This window comes from Ascaphus truei, chromosome 12, assembly GCF_040206685.1.
Source record: "Ascaphus truei isolate aAscTru1 chromosome 12, aAscTru1.hap1, whole genome shotgun sequence".
Taxonomy (NCBI): Eukaryota; Metazoa; Chordata; class Amphibia; order Anura; family Ascaphidae; genus Ascaphus; species Ascaphus truei.
Window position 1 is genome coordinate 34,666,181 of NC_134494.1, and position 18,058 is coordinate 34,684,238.

General features: G+C 42.8%; 1 protein-coding gene across 1 annotated transcript in view; it reads right to left on the reverse strand.

Annotated features, from left to right (window-relative positions):
- Positions 1-18,058, reverse strand: part of SLC5A12 (solute carrier family 5 member 12) — a 57,230-nt gene that overhangs the window by 26,829 nt on the left and 12,343 nt on the right. Inside the window, 4 exon segments of the mRNA XM_075567286.1 lie at positions 4,905-5,059; positions 8,900-8,967; positions 14,660-14,711; positions 15,786-15,851. Of these exon segments, the coding sequence (XP_075423401.1) occupies positions 4,905-5,059; positions 8,900-8,967; positions 14,660-14,711; positions 15,786-15,851 (341 nt within the window).

Here is an 18,058-nt window from a genome sequence, read left to right on the forward strand (position 1 = left end):
CACACACACATGTGTATACACACACACATGTGTACACACACACACACGTGTACACACACACACATGTGTACACACACACATGTGTACACACACACACACGTGTACACACACACACATGTGTACACACACACACACATGTGTACACACACACACACATGTGTACACACACACACATGTGTACACACACACATGTGTACACACACACACATGTGTACACACACACATGTGTATACACACACACGTGTATACACACACACACGTGTATACACACACACACGTGTATACACACACACATGTATACACACACACATGTATACACACACACATGTGTATACACACACACACACACACACACACTTATACACACACACACATACAATGTATACACACAAAAATGTATACACACACACAAACATGTATACACGTGTATACACACATGTGTATACACACACACGTATACACACACACAATATATACATACACACAATGTATACACACACACGTGTATACACACACGTGTATACACACACACACACGTGTATACACACACACGTGTATACACACACACACACACACGTGTATACACACACACGTGTATACACACACACGTGTATACACACACACACGTGTATACACACACACACGTGTATACACACACGTGTATACACACACACACGTGTATACACACACACACGTGTATACACACACACACGTGTATACACATACACACACACGTGTATACACACACACACCCCAGCACCACCACATCAGCACACCGGTATCCCATGCCCCCCCAGCACACTGGCATTCTCGGCTCCCCACCATTCCCAGCCCCCATCAACACCATCAGCACCCACACATCGCCACCTTTGCACCTCCCCCATCGGCACACCCACATCCGCACCCCCACATCAGCACCAAACCCTCCCAAATCAGCACACCAATACAATCACCATCAGTACAGCCACAGCAGCACTACCACCGCACATGGGCCGCGTGGACCACTCCCCACCCAAATGCCACACCCACACCACAAACATCCCGGGCAACGCCGGGGCTCTCAGCTAGTTGTTAAATAAAATTTGCGGAGTACACTAGGCTGTCTTTCAATTTTCTCCAACCACGGTTGTTGCGGTGTATGCTGCTACTGGGACGAAGCAGACCGAGTTGAAGAGAGCCACCTTAGGAACCACGAGGGGCCCGTGGAGATCAAGGTGGAGGAAGAGAGCCAAAGAACAGATTCTCTCCCCCGAATGAACAAGAAAATATCCTGTAAGTAGGGATTTTCCTCTTCAGGTTGGGGCAATTGAGTCTGTATACTGCGCAATGGTGTGTTTTCTTTATCTGTTATTGCAGACAACATAAGGGAACACGCCTAGAGGAAAATCTACCTCACATTGTTGATGAATCATTCTACTACCAGGACTGACTTTTCAAACAGGACTGTCTTTCGATATGGTACTGTAATTATCATCACCACACTTTGCGCCGGGGACATTTTTTGTATTTGTATCTGTATGGTATTGGATTTGAACAATCCATTGTTTATTGCCCCCTTGGCTGCATATGTAATCACATTGTAATCACTCAATTGTTGTTATCACACCAATTAGTCTATCACTTGGATCAAGCGCTGGTAGAGAGTTTTTTTTTTAGTTAGTTTTGTATTCACGTTATGCTTATGGTGTTTTATTTGTAGGGTTTTTATGTTGTATGTTAACCCTCTGAAAGAAAAATCCTTTCCTGCCGTAGGTTTTAAAGAAATCCTATTAGATTACTCTGTGGCAGAAAAGTGTGAAATCTCCAATCCCAGAACTGCATCGTTTCTGCGGTTTAAGCCCATTTCCCTGAGTTTTCGCTCCTTCCTTCCGCTCGGACTATTTTTCGTGAATGCAAATGAGATGAGTGTTGCTACACATTTATAAATAAAACATTTGTATTAAACACGGTGGAATGCCAAAGAATATCACTGCAAACTCATTTTTAAAAACGCCAAATGTTAACACAGCTTTTGTGAAGCTAACTCATAACATACTTATCAAACGAGGTGTTGTTCTTTAATAAATCTGGTGCAGCATTTTTTGCGTGCTTTTTGCGCCAGAAGACTTTGGGGCCTATGCAGAGAGCAGCGAATTTTCGAAATTCGCCATTTTTTGGAGATAATCGCGCAGAAAACAGCAGAAAATGGAGATTTCCGAAAAACGCGCCAATTTTTCTTTTCTATTTGTAAAACTCGCCTCGCGGCTGGCGAGAACCGCAATCTCGCCAGTTTAAAAAATATCCGTATGCAGAGAGGCGCGAACGGCATCTAGCGGCTGTTCGCGCCAATAAAATGGCGCGATTGTCTCCGTTTTGCCTCGCCAAAAAAAACTGCCGCTCGTGGCCATTGCAAAGGGAAAAAAAAAGGCGCGAATTTGTTTTAACACATTTCTGAAGCGCGCATCTCGCCAATTTAAACTCGCCACACGCATCCATGTTAAACATAGCAGAATTCGCACTTTTCTGCATATGGAGATTAAAACTCTCCAAAAAAGCTACTTTTTAATAAATTCGCCAATTTTAAAATTCGCTGCTCTCTGCATAGGCCCCTTTGATGGAAATGTCACTGATATGTGGCAGCATGTACCCAGCATGTACCGGGATCTTGTTGGTGATAGCACCAGATTTTCCAAGGCAGGTTTTAGAGTACTCGTCGGCGCACTTGTAGTACAGAACTGATTTATTTAAAAAAAAACACATTGGGGCCTATGCAGAGAGCTGCGAATTTTCGAAATTCGCCATTTTTTGGAGATAATCGCGCAGAAAACAGCAGAAAATGGAGATTTCCGAAAAACGCGCCAATTTTTCTTTTCTATTTGTAAAACTCGCCTCGCGGCTGGCGAGAACCGCAATCTCGCCAGTTTAAAAAATATCCGTATGCAGAGAGGCGCGAACGGCATCTAGCGGCTGTTCGCGCCAATAAAATGGCGCGATTGTCTCCGTTTTGCCTCGCCAAAAAAAACTGCCGCTCGCGGCCATTGCAAAGGGGAAAAAAAAGGCGCGAATTTGTTTTAACACATTTCTGAAGCGCGCATCTCGCCAATTTAAACTCGCCAGACGCATCCATGTTAAACATAGCAGAATTCGCACTTTTCTGCATATGGAGATTAAAACTCTCCAAAAAAGCTCCTTTTTATTAAATTCGCCAATTTTAAAATTCGCTGCTCTCTGCATGAGGCCCATAGTTTGGTCTGCAGCTTTAAGCAGTGATAGTGCCAATTGGGGCACAATTCCATTGACTTCACTATTGCACTGTAAGGATCTGTATATCCCATTCTATTGAATATCTTACGATTTAGCACATCTTAGTAATACATGGCTCTTAAAGCAGCAAAACGTAAAATCATATATATATATATATATATTTTTTTTTTCTTTCTTAATAAATCAGTTCTGTAGTATTAGATAATAGTGACTGTTTTTTTATGCAACTCATAATGCCATTTTTAATGAGTTTTAAAGTATCCTTTGATTTCTATAGCATGATTTATCCCACCTCCTAAGCAGTGCAATATCTTTGTAACATTTTGCTGTTTGTGATAATTTGTTGCCAATGTTCCCAGCAGTTTGAGCAGCAAACTGTAACAATAGATAATGTTACCTTAGTAATATAAGGATACATTGTAGCTCCTGAGTTACACTGACTGAAGGATTGATTGATTGAAACTGAAAGGCAGCCATTTTGTTAGGCACACAATCAGGATTTTTACAGATCTATAACAGGAGCACCACATGATTTACAGCTTAGGTACCAATGTAGAATTATACATTGTCACAGGCTAAACATATACAAATAAGAAGAAAAAAGGGGGAGGGATGTAGTATTGCTGCTATAAACTGCAAAAATCCGGTCTGTTCTGTACAGAAATCTGCTTTTCACTGATATTTATCTCATTTGAGTTACCGGCACTTCAGTGGACTCTTAATAAACACAGAGATTTTTCAAAGATTTTAAAGATTAACATCCCCATCATAGCTACATAACGATGAAGAATAGCAGGGGCGCAAATTTCATCAGGACATAGAAGGGATAAATATAGACACCAAAATAGTGCAATATTGTCAAACACAACAGTGTAGTCAATGTTGAAGTTTCTATAAAGTTTGCACTCGCGTGTTAAACGTGATATCCAGGCGTTGTGATTGTTAAAAGTAACCAACTTTAGTAATAACCGGACCGATGCTCCGGATCAACACCGATGTTATTCCATAGGAAGGAAGGGAAATCCACCTTCTGTTATTTGTAACTCCGCGGTTCTATTTTCTAAGAGAATTCAGACGTACTGCCGCCTATCGACTGCACTGGTCTGGCCGCTTCCTGGGTTTGGGCTCTATCCATCATCATGCTGGGCCATCCAGGAAGCGGCCAGACCAGTGCAGTCGATAGGCGGCAGTACGTCTGAATTCTCTTAGAAAATAGAACAGCGGAGTTACAAATAACAGAAGGTGGATTTTCCTTCCTTCCTATGGAATAACATCGGTGTTGATCCGGAGCATCGGTCCGGTTATTACTAAAGTTGGTTACTTTTAACAACCACAACGCCTGGATATCACGTTTAACACGCGAGTGCAAACTTTATAGAAACTTCAACATTGACTACACTGTTGTGTTTGACAATATTGCACTATTTTGGTGTCTTTATTTATCTCTTCTATGTCCTGATGAAATTTGCGCCCCTGCTATTCTTCATCGATTGCTGGTTGGATTTTGTCTGAATCCTGTTTCGGGAGCTGCACTTTCTAAGGACAGTATATCCATTTGTTTTCTTCTGTTAAAGTGGTGTTATTTGCGCTTTATTTATTTCTATCACTTATAGCTACACAACGCCATGAAAAAAAGAAGATAAGAATGCGCATTAATTTACTCCACGATATTCAGGCGTGATCCGTTCATGGCGGTCTCCCAGATTTTAGCAGGTCCTCCGTTTTGGATCGATCCTTCAATGAGAACGGATAAAAATCCAACGACCATGACCACCATCTGGAACGCATCCGTCCACACGACGGCTTTTAAACCTCCCTGCATGCAGGAAACAAGATATATATATATATACATTAGGTGAAGTACGTGGTGTTTTGTTCACTTTTTCCAAAACTATTTTTGCTGCGTCCTAAAAATGTTTGGTCAATTGAAAGATTAAGGATGTGGTCCCAGTGATCACTGTGACACGTGCGCCATAGGGGGGGAGGGGGCAGCGCGTGCACAGCGCTACACGCGATCTGCGGTCTTTAGGGAGAGAGGGAGATTGCGACGGGAGCGGGCGTGGTCGGGGTTTTGCGGGGGCGTGGTCATGACCTCACGCGGCTGGTTTGCCCTCATTGGGTGAACCGCCGGTGGGGGCGTGGCCACGCCTCCATCGCAAGGTTTAAACTCAATTTCATTGAGTTTAAAAAACCTTGCAGCACGGCGTGGCTGCACCTTCAGCGTGAAGGTGAGTACTGGGTCCTTCCCCATTGAGGGGCGGTGCTTATACGCACAGCGCACGCCGAGGTGTGCGCTGTAGCAGTGACTGGGACCGCAGCCTAAGTTTCAAAACAGCTATTAACGATGTTAAAACAGGGCGGTACAGAGGGGTTAAGAATACCGATAATATTTCATTGAAAACCCCCAATTAATTTTAATGAATTAAAGCTTCCTCAGCCTCGGTATTATCTTATTGCCTGTATTCCCATTTTGGGTTGTGGCAGGGCCTTAACCCCCATTTGAAAGGGCTCTAAGTAGAAAGCCTGGTGAGTCCAGCAGGGAACTGGGTAACTGCAGCTACAGACAATTAACCAGCCTCCACCTGGCTCATCAGTCAGGTAGAAAATCCTGATGTGTAAACTGCAAGGGATCTCTCTAGCACATGGGAGCTGTATGCTGACAGACAGGGATCCCAAGGAACCAGCCACTCTATTCCAAGACACAGTGGTCACTGGAACCCGCCAGAGGGTGCACTCCCCCTCCCTCCCCCCATGGACACCAACCCAGAGACTGATATAAATATCCAATGATAACAGGTACCTCTTTGGACTGTGGGGTCAGAGGCTGGAAGGAGACCTATCCTCCCAGCCCTGCAGATAGGGACTGGGAAGTATGAGTTAGCCCTTAGAAAGGGATAGACTGTTTTGTTCATTTTGTATGCTGCCTTAAAGCTGTATTGGTTGGATAAATGGGTTAGATAAATGCCACTGTTTATTTCCCCCAAATCTATGTCTCCCTGGTTGTACCTCTGCACTCGTCTCCTACATAAGGAGCAGCAAAACCAAGAACAAAAGAACCAAGTGCAAAAGTGACAGAATTAAAGGGCTACCCATCCAGGCAGGAAAGCTGCACTGGAGAAAGCCACAATGTCACAGTCTGACTGTGGGGGATTGCGACAGATGGTGACACACACAGGGTATTGACTCTGTGACCAACGTCTACCCCATCGTGTGTGTGAAGAAAAAACAAACAAAAAATAAGTTTAATGGACACAGAAAAAGAAAAAGTCTACAGAGACACCTGTGAGAGTTACCAACTCTGCAAGTGAAGTCTACTCATCTGTAGGACTACCAGCTGGGGTTCTATCATATACGGAGCACATCACTGCAATGGCGCCTCCTAATGTCAGGGGAAAGAATACACCTGACAACACCAAAATGGAGGGCAAAATGGGGTGTTCCTTTAATGAACCCGGCCACACGGAACAGTGTCCCTTCCGGTCCTATGAGGATATTGATGAGGAAGATGTCTCTTATGTGGGCCCAGAAACACGACACACACAAACACCCCTAGGATGGTGGAGCTGCCTGTATTCTGTACTCACCGAAAAGACAGTTCTCTTTGACCGTGAATATGATTGGCGGCAGCAAGAGCAGGAGCAGCTGAACGTCCAAAACTTCCACCAGCTACTGCAACTGCAAGAAAAGCATGGTGGGTGCAGTAAAACTGCAGACATTTAAAGCAAAGAAGGGGTCCTCCGTATCCCTGATAGTCCAAGTCTTCCAATATAAAGAATAAGAGGAAGAAAAGAAAAGAGGTTCTCATCTTACAGTGGAAGTTGCTGACACATCAGCAGATTGGAAAAGGAGATAGAAGCTAATGCTGAGCTACAGCATGGTCTGCTCACATTCGCCTTTTACGGTGGGACTGTGATGTACATGGAGCGTCGCTTGCATAGTGACTTTGAAGGCCTGATAATTTAGCTGAAAACGGCGAACACTGTTTCCGACATGGTCAAGAAACAGTCACTCGGACAAAGTTATTGCTGACTTGCAGAAGAAGCAGGAGGAGGCTCAAAAGAAGGCCCTCCATCTCAGTGTAGAGCTTGAACTATCTCATAAAGAGTCTCTCAGTCTCGGTGCAGAGCTCGGAGGCTCTCAAATTGAGTTTGACAGCCTCAGTATGGAGATCAGAGTCTCTCTGAGAGAGATTTGAAGTCTCCGTGCCTAGCTAGATGTCTCCCAGAAAGCGTTTCACAGTCTAGGTGCAGGAGGGAGATCTTCAAGGAAAAGATCCATGCTCTCAATATAGAGCTGGATGTCTCTCGTCAGGAGGTTAACAGTCTCCAGACAGAGTTGGACATATCACAAAACGAAGATACTCTCCGAATAGAGGTGAATGCCTCACACCAGGAGATCAGTAGTCTCCACACATAACTGGAAAGCTCTAAAAAGGAATTTCACAGTCCACCATGGGTGCTGGAAGTGTCTCAAACAGATGTCCTCAGTCTTATTACGGATCTTACAGTCTCTCAGAAGGAGCTTCATGCCCTCAACCTAGAGCTAGAAGTCTCGCGCCAAGAGACCTGGAGTCTCAACTCAGAAGTGATTAAATGGAACGAGGACTAGGAGGAGGTCCTGAGGTTTATGGAGACTGTGGAAAGAAAGAATAGAAACCTGACAGAGGAAATTCCATATCTGGCTGATAAAGCAAGAAAAGAAGGTAAGGAGAAGAAACAACTCCAACGAGGAAAGTTGGAAGTACAGTTAGCACTGGAAGAAGCAGAGGGTGCTCTTCACCAGGAAAAGCGCAAATCCCTGTGTCTGCAATTGGAACTCTCTCAAATCAGAGCAGACTAAAAGAAAGAAGAGAAGAGTAATAATCCTGCAGAAATATGGCCGACCTCTCATTCAAGGAAGGTTAGAGAGTGAAATGTATCTGCACAAATGCTCTGCAGTGCTCATCACTGCCTAAAGAGGAACGAAAACTAGTCAACTGTATACCAGAATAAAGCCGCCTGTCTTCTACAGTCAATATGGAGAATGCAAAGCCAAAGAAAGAATTATGCTACAACTGGTGGTCCATAAAACCAGGGGAAAAGTACCGAATTCGGACTGAGATGGATATTCCAAATTCAGTCCTTTTACCATATTCAAGGGACCCAAACCAGTTTCCTCATGAGGAAAATAGCCGCTACAAAGATTCAGCCTCTGGCTAGATTAACAGAGAATAGTATCGGTGATCCTACACCTAATTATGCAACCGTAGTTGCCCACTTGTCTTTGCAAGGGGAAAAGGCACAAAAATACAGGCTTATGCACTGCAAAAAGGAGCACGGCAAAGACTGACGTACTGAAACTTAGAGGTCACCTGGTAAGCAAGGAGCTACCAGGAGCCCTACTGCTTGGATTTTACACCGCGGAACGAATTTTGAATGGAAACCGTGGGAAATTCCACAAAATGGATTTAGACAGTTTTGCCCCTCTCTAGCAGGATGTCTGTACAATACTAAAATGAGAGAGTTCACAACAATATCAGAGCTTGATCGCTGTTAACTATTCCAGCTCCAGAATTCCCTTATCAGAGCTTAGCAAATCCCCCACCCCTCTTTGTGTCGGTCCATGAATTATTGTGTACACGATGTTTCAAGGCACTAATTGCCGTTTTATTACATACCAGAGTGCAGTAGAATGTGCACACAATTCCAGTAGCAAATACAGCTCCCCAAAGATCAAAACCAGTCACTGTAAGACAAGGTTAACACAAACAATAAATAACTTGCATTATGTTACTTTTTTAGAGGATTTCATAGAAACTTGGATGTATAAAACTTTGTCAGTAGTGCCCGGGGGATATTTGTTTTTCTCCTTGGCTTCGCTTTTAATTGAAGAAATAAATCTGTTACATTTCTTATTATACATGTGATGATACCTTATGTTGCCCCTGGAATATTTTTAAATCCATCATAAACCAACATCGTGCCTGGCAACTAATAGAAATTCTCATATTATTTTTTTCTATCACACTAAATTAAGGTCTGCCAAGAGCACTTAGTGTCACTTTTATTACCATTTCTTTATTTTAGAAATCTCATTATGGATCTGGTGTGGACGTCAGGGATAATTTGATCAATTATTGTCCACAGTGCAAAATATGCCACTCACAGCTGGAATGCTAATCAATGATAACTCATCCAAATGTGTAAGATAATGCACCCCAGCGGTTATTGATCCTGATTCTGGATGACCTGTTCTGGCTATTTATATGAATTCTACAGTAGGAGGCAGCGGGCTCTCAAGAAGTTGAAGAAAGGTTTCTTAATTGAATATACTTATTCCAACGCGTTTCGCTCCCTGACGATGGTCCAAGCTGGGAGCAAAATGCGTAGGCCCATATTTACTAAGTGGTACTATGCAGTAAGACACTTTCCAGAGCTGGATGACACCTTACATCTTATGCAAGTAAATACATAGCACTGCTGCTTAGTAACTATGGACATGGGTGCACTGTTCCAAAAATACCTAAATAGGTTTGATGTATTGACAAACCATAGGATATTATATATATATATATATATATATATATATATATATATATATATATATATATATATAAAAAAAAGAAGGTGTGAGTGTGTATCAGGGGGATCTGGTCCATTTCCTGGTGTTGGCTCCTTGTGACCTTGGGCAAGTCGCTTTATCTCCCTGTGCCGCAGGCACCAAAAACATAGATTTTAAGCTCTACTGGGCATGAACTGTGTCTGCAAAATGTGTTTGTAAAGCGCTACGTAAAAACTAGCAGCGCTATACAAGAACAAACAATTATTATTAATTATAAGTATTGGAGGCATTTATTGTTTGGAGATGTTGGAAATGAAAGCTGTTTCAGATCATTGAATGTAGAATTGGACATATGAGAGTGGGTTGCTTAAAATAGTGCTGACTGTGTGTAGCAAGTATTGAAATGACTGTTTAAAGGTATCTATGACATGGGTAATATTTAATAGCTCAATAATAAAGAGCCTGCGACATGTATTCTTTCTATACACACATAGTCCATGTGCACTTGGATTAGCTATTAGTAAATGACATGTGGGCTAAAGAGAGTGCTCGGATGTGTAACACATCTGTAACATTTGTGTGGAGCTCAAACCGCAGCAAAACCAACGTAGCCATTAAGAGCCAGAAGATTTGCAGGAAGCTGGTTCTAGTTCATGTATTTTTCTGCCGCATTAACATTATGTCTAAATAGCTGAGGTTGGGATTGTTATGTGTAATGCTCCAAAAAGAATGTCAATTACCTGGCCACATATCTAAAAAGACCAAGAGAATGTGGCTGTGGCTTTAAAAATCTAGGGAATTGAGTCTACCCCCCAAGCTGCTGCCACATTAAAAGGGAGGAATGCATTCATGTTAAAATGATCAATGTGATGAATATTATGTATTCGTCACTGGTCTGGGATAAACAGCTGGCACATTGTGACCGGCCCAGATACCGAGCAGCCCTTTAACACAGAAAAGAAACCAACAGCTTTTAAAAGTTAACGTGGGGCTAAATGACTGAATTAAATTCAGTGATTTATGATAGAGGTCCAAAGAAAATTGCTTCATTACAAACTACCTTACGGTAATGTTATGGGCCAGGATCGCAAGGCTAACCGCTATGAAAGGACCAGTTATGGATAGTTGACTCTCACAGCTCAGATTCCTTATGCATTCTCATTACAAATGACTGCAGCGCTGTTCTTTGTGTTTCATTGGGAGAGTAGAATGGTTTTTCGTTTTAGAGGAATCATACTGGAGGCTGGAGTCACTTAATGCTGCACATCCACAGAGAGAATTGGCAAATGAAACATTTTAATTTATGCACGTCAGAAATTACTAAACGTTGGGGAGATGTACATTACAAGCACCTCGTGACATGTACATTACATGCACATCGGGGCCATGTACAGAACACACACCTCGGGGACATGTACAGTACACACACCTCAGGGATATGTACAGTACACACACCTCGGGAACATGTACATTACACACACATCAGGGACATTTACAGTAGACAACTCAGGTACATGTACATTACACACCTCGGGAACAAGCACATTACACACACCTCGGGGACATGTACAGTGCACACACCTCAGGGACATGCACAGTGCACACACCTCAGGGACATGTACAGTACACACTTCGGGGACATGTACAGGACATACACCTCGTGGGCATGTACATTATACACACTTTGGGGCCATGAACAGTACACACCTCGGGAAATGTACAGTACACACACCTCGGGGACATGTACATTACACACACCTCGGGCCATGTACAGTACACACACCTCGGTCACATGTACAGTACCTACCTCGGGGAGATGTACAGTACACATCTTGGGGCTATGTACATTACATACACCTTGAGACCCTGTAGAGTACACACACATCATGTACATCACACACCTCGGGGACATGTACATTACACACCTCGGGGACATGTACATTACACACAGCTCGGGACATGTACATTATACACCTCAGGGACATGTACAGAACACACTTCGGGACATGTACAGTACACACTTCGGGAACATGAAAAGTGCACACACCTCGGGGACATATACATTACACACCTCGGGGACATGTACTTTACACACTTCGGGACATGTACAATAAACACACCTCGAGATAATGTACTAGTACACACACCTATTGAATAAATACAATTGAATGAAGACTGGCTATACATCTGCACCTGAGCAAGTGAAAATTAGGATTTAAATGGGTATTTTGCTAAGGATACATTATTATATTAGGCCTTATGAAATCATCTCTGTCCATGGGAAAATAAATTGACAGAACTGCAGAGATTTATGGACATCATTTAAGACAAATATATGGAGTTATCCACGTGAAAAGGCAAGTTTGAACAAATGTACAAAGATGGGAAAAAACAGCCCAAGGAGTGAAGAAAATAATTTTAGATACAGAAGTGACAGGAGAAAAAAATGAAACGAGGAATAGTCAGATGAAAGAGAGACAGAAAATGATGTTTATACGGATCAAAAGTTTGTAACAAATGATGCACAACCTACAATTCATGGTGCATGCTGGGTAACACGCAGCAAACCAACACCCGCTTCTGTTCAAAATCAAATATAGATTAAACACTGTGGCACACCAGATTTCCTGACGAATGACAAAAATAAACTAAATTCATCGAGTCTGGTGTGGCACAGTCTTTCATCTATACATTGATAAACGGTAATCGACGTCAGACACCCCAAATTATTGTGTTTGCTCAGTTATAAAAGGAGGAAAGTGAGGACTGCGGGTAGGTAACAGGGATATCAAAGGAAGGAAAGTGGACACAAGTCCATTTAGGGGAAGTCAAGGAAAGGGAAAAAAGTGCAGTTGGGTCCACGCCGGGAAAAAAAGTCTTTGGAGAAACCACAAACAGACTTCAGTTTCCCTCTACTCTACTTAATATGTTTACTAAGTGGGGCCATGTATATCATATGCTAGGGGTGACAAACTACAGTCTTCAAGACCCCCCAACAGGTCAAGTTTACAGGATATCCCTACTTCAGCACAGGTGCTGCAGGTCTTTGAGTGAGCCACTGATTCAGTCACCTGTGCTGAAGCAGGCTCTTCGACCAAGCCATCTGTGCTAAATCTGGGATGTCCTTAAATCTTGACCTGGTGGGGTCTTGAGGACTGGAGTTGAGAACCCACAGCCATAACACCTTTCCCATCCATTCATCAAATTGTCCACTTAACACAGAAATCTTCAGATTTTTGATCAATTTCACTCAGAAGAAATGCCTACATGGCAAATATAAAAAACATGTTTGTGAATGCAGACTGCATAAACAAATTGATGGTGCAGACAAAGATGCTTAAAATATTCACATTTCATCTTGGTCCTAATCAGCGGTGTCCCGGTAACTCATAGTAAATCACTGTTTCCACAACACAGGGAAGTGAAAGTAGACTTTGGTCCAGAAAATGGTGACGCAGCAGGTCTCCTATTTACATGGACCTTCTTCCTTACAGCCTTAAAGGTAAATGCAGGTATATTTATAAGCAAAAACACGGTGCCTTCAGACATTCACAAAGGAAACCCAGGCTTAGCTTCATTTCCAAAGAAGACAGGCATCTGTATTCCCTACAAACATATAATTCTACCCTGATGACGGTGTTTGAACATACCATAAGGCAGGCCTGCACAACTTATACAGTGAAGCGGGCCAAACTGCTCCAAGAAAAGCAGTTTCAGGCCGCACTTTAATTAAAATTATCCCCATTTCCCAACTCTTACCCCCCCTCCCCATCACAACTCTTACCGGTGGCGGGGTGCAGCGATCTCCGTCGTCTCCCCTGAAAATTGCACTGTTTCCCCTGTAGGTCCTGAAGGGGGAAAAAATTACACCACGTTGCCATGGCAACGGGACGCTGTGACGTCATGATGCCACGCAATATGGCAACGCGTGACATCACTGCGTCCCCTTGCCATGGCAACGCGGCATCAGCGGCCATTTTTTTCAGGACCTGCAAGGGGAAACAGTAGAATTGTCAGAGGAGAAGACGGAGAACGCCGGACTACCCGCCGCTGCAGCAGCCGTCACCGCACCAGCCGCCGGACCCCGCGGGCCGCACAGTGAGTCGAGGCGGGCCACGGGCCGTATGTTGTGCAGGCCTGCCACAGGGTATGAAAATGGCATCTCAACATTCCGAAACAGGTTGGAGATGTTTCATAAAATAAAGCTGTTGATTTTAACATTCCTTTCGTAGTAACAATGGAGGGACAGGGAGTAGGGGGTATGAAACCTTTTTTTGGGACATCAGGTAGTTGATATGTTCCAAGCTTTCGAACCTCTCAGGGTCCTTCTTCGGGTACCAAAGATTCCTTTTGGTAGTTTTTTGGTGTCTCTCACCAAGCTTCGTGGGTACACAACAACTTGTAACAAGTTTGAAGGGAATACAGATATTCTACACAGCCCCTGTAAGCTCAGAACCCAAATCCACCAAATCATATATATTGAGTCAAAAAGATCGCTACTAGGACTGTGACCTCATGTATAGAATAAAAGACAAAAATGACTAGTGTTACACCCAACTTGATATATTGCAAGTTAAATACTTATCTGTCAAGTTAGATGTAGCACTAGGCATTTTTGTATTTTTTTGGAAATTACCTGAACTCCAGATTTCCTTCATAAATGATTGTATCTATTTATGTATAAAATGTTTTACCAGGAAGAAATACATTGAGAGTTACCTCTCGTTTTCAAGTTTGATTGAAGGTACTGTGTTTATACTTATAAAGTAAACATTAGTAACAGGACTACAACACAACATGTCCTTTTTTTCTATACCTAGTTGTACTTAGAAAGAAATATCAGGTTACATTACTTTACCATCGGCAAGATACTCACCTTGATTAAGAGCTAAAGCTGGCGCATAAACTACCACGCCGGTGTATAGGACCTGAAGAAGAACAGAGGGAGGAATCCATTATTAGGATATGAAATTTAAGAAAAGGCATTTCTAAATAAAATAAATGATGTGTACTTACTGGGATACAATATTGCTAACCCAAAGTACTCTCTCATGAAGTTCAAAATAGTAGCATTTATTGGTTAATGTACACCGAGGCTGGTCAACTTCAGTCCTCATGGACCACCAACAGGCCAGGTATTAGGGATATATGCCTGCTTCAGCACAGGTGGCTCAATCAGTGGAATAGTCATTCTGATTGAGCCACTAATTCAGCCACCTGTGTCGAACCAGGGATATCCTAAAAATCAGACCTGTTGATGGCCCTTGAGGACTGAAGTTGGCTAGCCCTTAAGTACACATTTTGTTGGCATCTAATTTAAAGTAGCTTATTTATTTTTGTAACCTCCCTATCCCACTTTTTGTTTTACATAGGAGTGAAGCAGGGGGTCTTCAGAGCAGAGACCATTTAGATACCTCTAAACATACCACTGGTACAGTCCCTTCCAAGGGGAAACAAAATGGCGGGTTAAATCACTTGATATGTGGGCCAATAGGAAGTCCCAACGTGATCCGTTGCAGCTTCTTATTGGCCCGTGTGACGTCAGTGATTTAAATAAACAGGAAGTATCTCCGGAATCAAGGGGTCCTCAGAGCATAAATTAACACAGTTCAGCTCTGAAGACCTCCCACTTCCCAGCCATGTAAAAAAAAGGGGTTTGTGAGACTGAGGAGAGGAACTATCCCTTTAATCTAGAATAAAATATACCATGTGAAATAGGGTCTAGCATATTTTTGCTAAGAACTAACATCTACTATCTACCGATACATCTAATTTGGATTACTAGAATAGTGTTCATTTGTTGGTTTCCTAGCGTTGAGTAGACACAACCATTGTAATTGCTCGGAGATAAAATTCCCGCACACCAGCACAGAGAGTAGATCTGTAACCCACAACACGGGATGTATTCTTTCATGAAGCGATATATTCTACCTCCCATCATTTGTGTTTTTTTTAACCCAACCGCATTTGTGATCTAATCATTTACTTTTAAAGCTCGTTACCGTTTGCACGATGTACATCAGCGTTGCAGCGTAGCGGACAACTTTGTTAAACCGTAACTCTAAATACTGTAGGAGAGAGGGAAAAAAAGGTTAAATTAAATTGTATTTTAACGTCGTTCAATAAGTCTATACTTTCCCATGTCATGGACGTCCTCACAATCTATCTAAGCTACGTGCCTTAGGTTACCTGCCTTCTTACACTACACAGAACTAATAGTACTTAATCTACCAGTATAGCTCCAGTGAGTGCATGTTATTAGGGGGCTCCAGACCCTTACCTACTCCCCTCTCTTGGGAGGTCCGGGGTTTATTTCCCCTTTTGTCTACATTATTTCCCCTAGTGCACCCTGCTATTTATTCACTTACATTTACCCATAGGAGGCTGAGCGGGTTCTCGCAGTGTAAATATATGTTGACATGGTGTATCTTTGAATCCAGGCAATTTGCAGACTGCATTTCAAATTCAAAGCACTGCTGTGTTAACATTTGATATATTCTAACAGTTTACAAAACTATTTAGGTCTGATGTTGTCCTGCTAGTGTCACTGAGTAATTGGGAGGTTATGTTGTGGAGGAATAGGAAAGGATTTGATTGGGATTTATCAATTACTGAATTTTCCGATGGTTTCTCCATATTTCGACTAACCTGGAATGAAACTCTTTATCTGACAAAGTTGTCAAACAAATGAAACTTTTTGTAATTGTAGCCCTCTTTCCCCCTTGTATAGGGTGACCATGTGTGATGCTATTACCTGAGTGGCAAACAGGAGGCCTGATCCTCCACCACTGGGAGCCTATGATGTGTGTAATAAATATACTAACAGCGCCTCCACCTGGGAAGGATCCTCACACAGTGGGATAGCCCCTTCCAAGACAATACAGTCATTAATTGCACACAAGGGTATATGTAACAGTATTTACTGAACAGAAACTTATAACAACAACTATGCAACATAACATAACACCATATCACAGTATAATGAGCACCCCACCCAGTACCACCAGTGAGTGTACCAAATGTACTTTGGGTGCTAGACACCAATACCCTGCTGTCCCTTTCCCAATGTCCAGCCCACCCAAAAGTGTAAGGAGTAGCGCTCTCCCGTGAACTGTTGGTGCACTTGTTGAGGTACCTGCCGAGTACTCCAGTACTCGGTACGGCCGACTTAGAAATGAGGATCCGTCTGATCCGGCGACGTGGCCCTCAGCGATGGTGTCCGCCTCTGCGTTGGGTGGACTCCGCTGGTAGGAGGATCTCACCTTTAAGAGTCTTTGTTAACACCGCGGTTGTCTGGTCCCAGATTACAGACTGCAATCACCACACGGCGTCTTCCTTGTGTCCCTGACACTATAGTAAAATGGGTAAGCGTCCCTATCTAAGAGGCCTTCCTTGCAGCAGTCACCCGCTTCACGTGATTGGGACCTATCTGGGACCTAAGGAGAGTTTCTAGCCTAGTCTGAGTGTCACTGACACTCAGACCCTCCCTTCCCCTTGTCTGCCTTGGCTTAACTCAATAACTGGCTCCTCACTAACTGACTCCTGACTAACTCTCAGAATCCCAACTGTCAGAATCTCTCGGCCCTATTGGTTGCCTGGCAATATGTGGACTGCAGCCCCTGAGGCTGTTGGAACTTGCAGTTCCCTTGCTACTATACTCCCATGGAAAGGTAAGGGGAAAAACAGAGGAGCAGGGGGACCCAGGCTATACTATATATACATTTATTCATAGAACGATAAAAAAACGTAGTGCAATTTCATTACACAATATATCATAATGCATTGATCTATACGTATTAGTGTTAACAATTGATGCAGACGGAAGGATAAGAAAGTGAAAACTTGATGAGGCTAGAGAGAAGAAATGGGTGTACTTTGTTCTTCTGAGTTCCGCATACAGCGTTAATGAAAGCCATGCATAATCTTGTGCAATGTACTTGGCTCTCCCATTGGGCATTGTTTTATTTGTATTAAAACATTTCGTGTTATGTCATTGCAGGAGATGTTACAGGGAAGTGCTCATTGGAAGTGCTCATATGGATCTCATTAACTTGACACTGAGGATGATTAGTATGCTTTTGTGAGTTGCACTTGTAGATATAAACAATTAAACATGTCTCACATTCTAGAACAAAATCCAGCTTTTTAAGGTTGTCAAATGCATCCGTTTCAATAGGATATTCTCTATTTTGCTGCTTGTAAACAAGTTGTCTGTTTAATTGTTTCTCGATGAACATTATATTTTTGCATGATCGGATTGTTTTATATTTTAAGA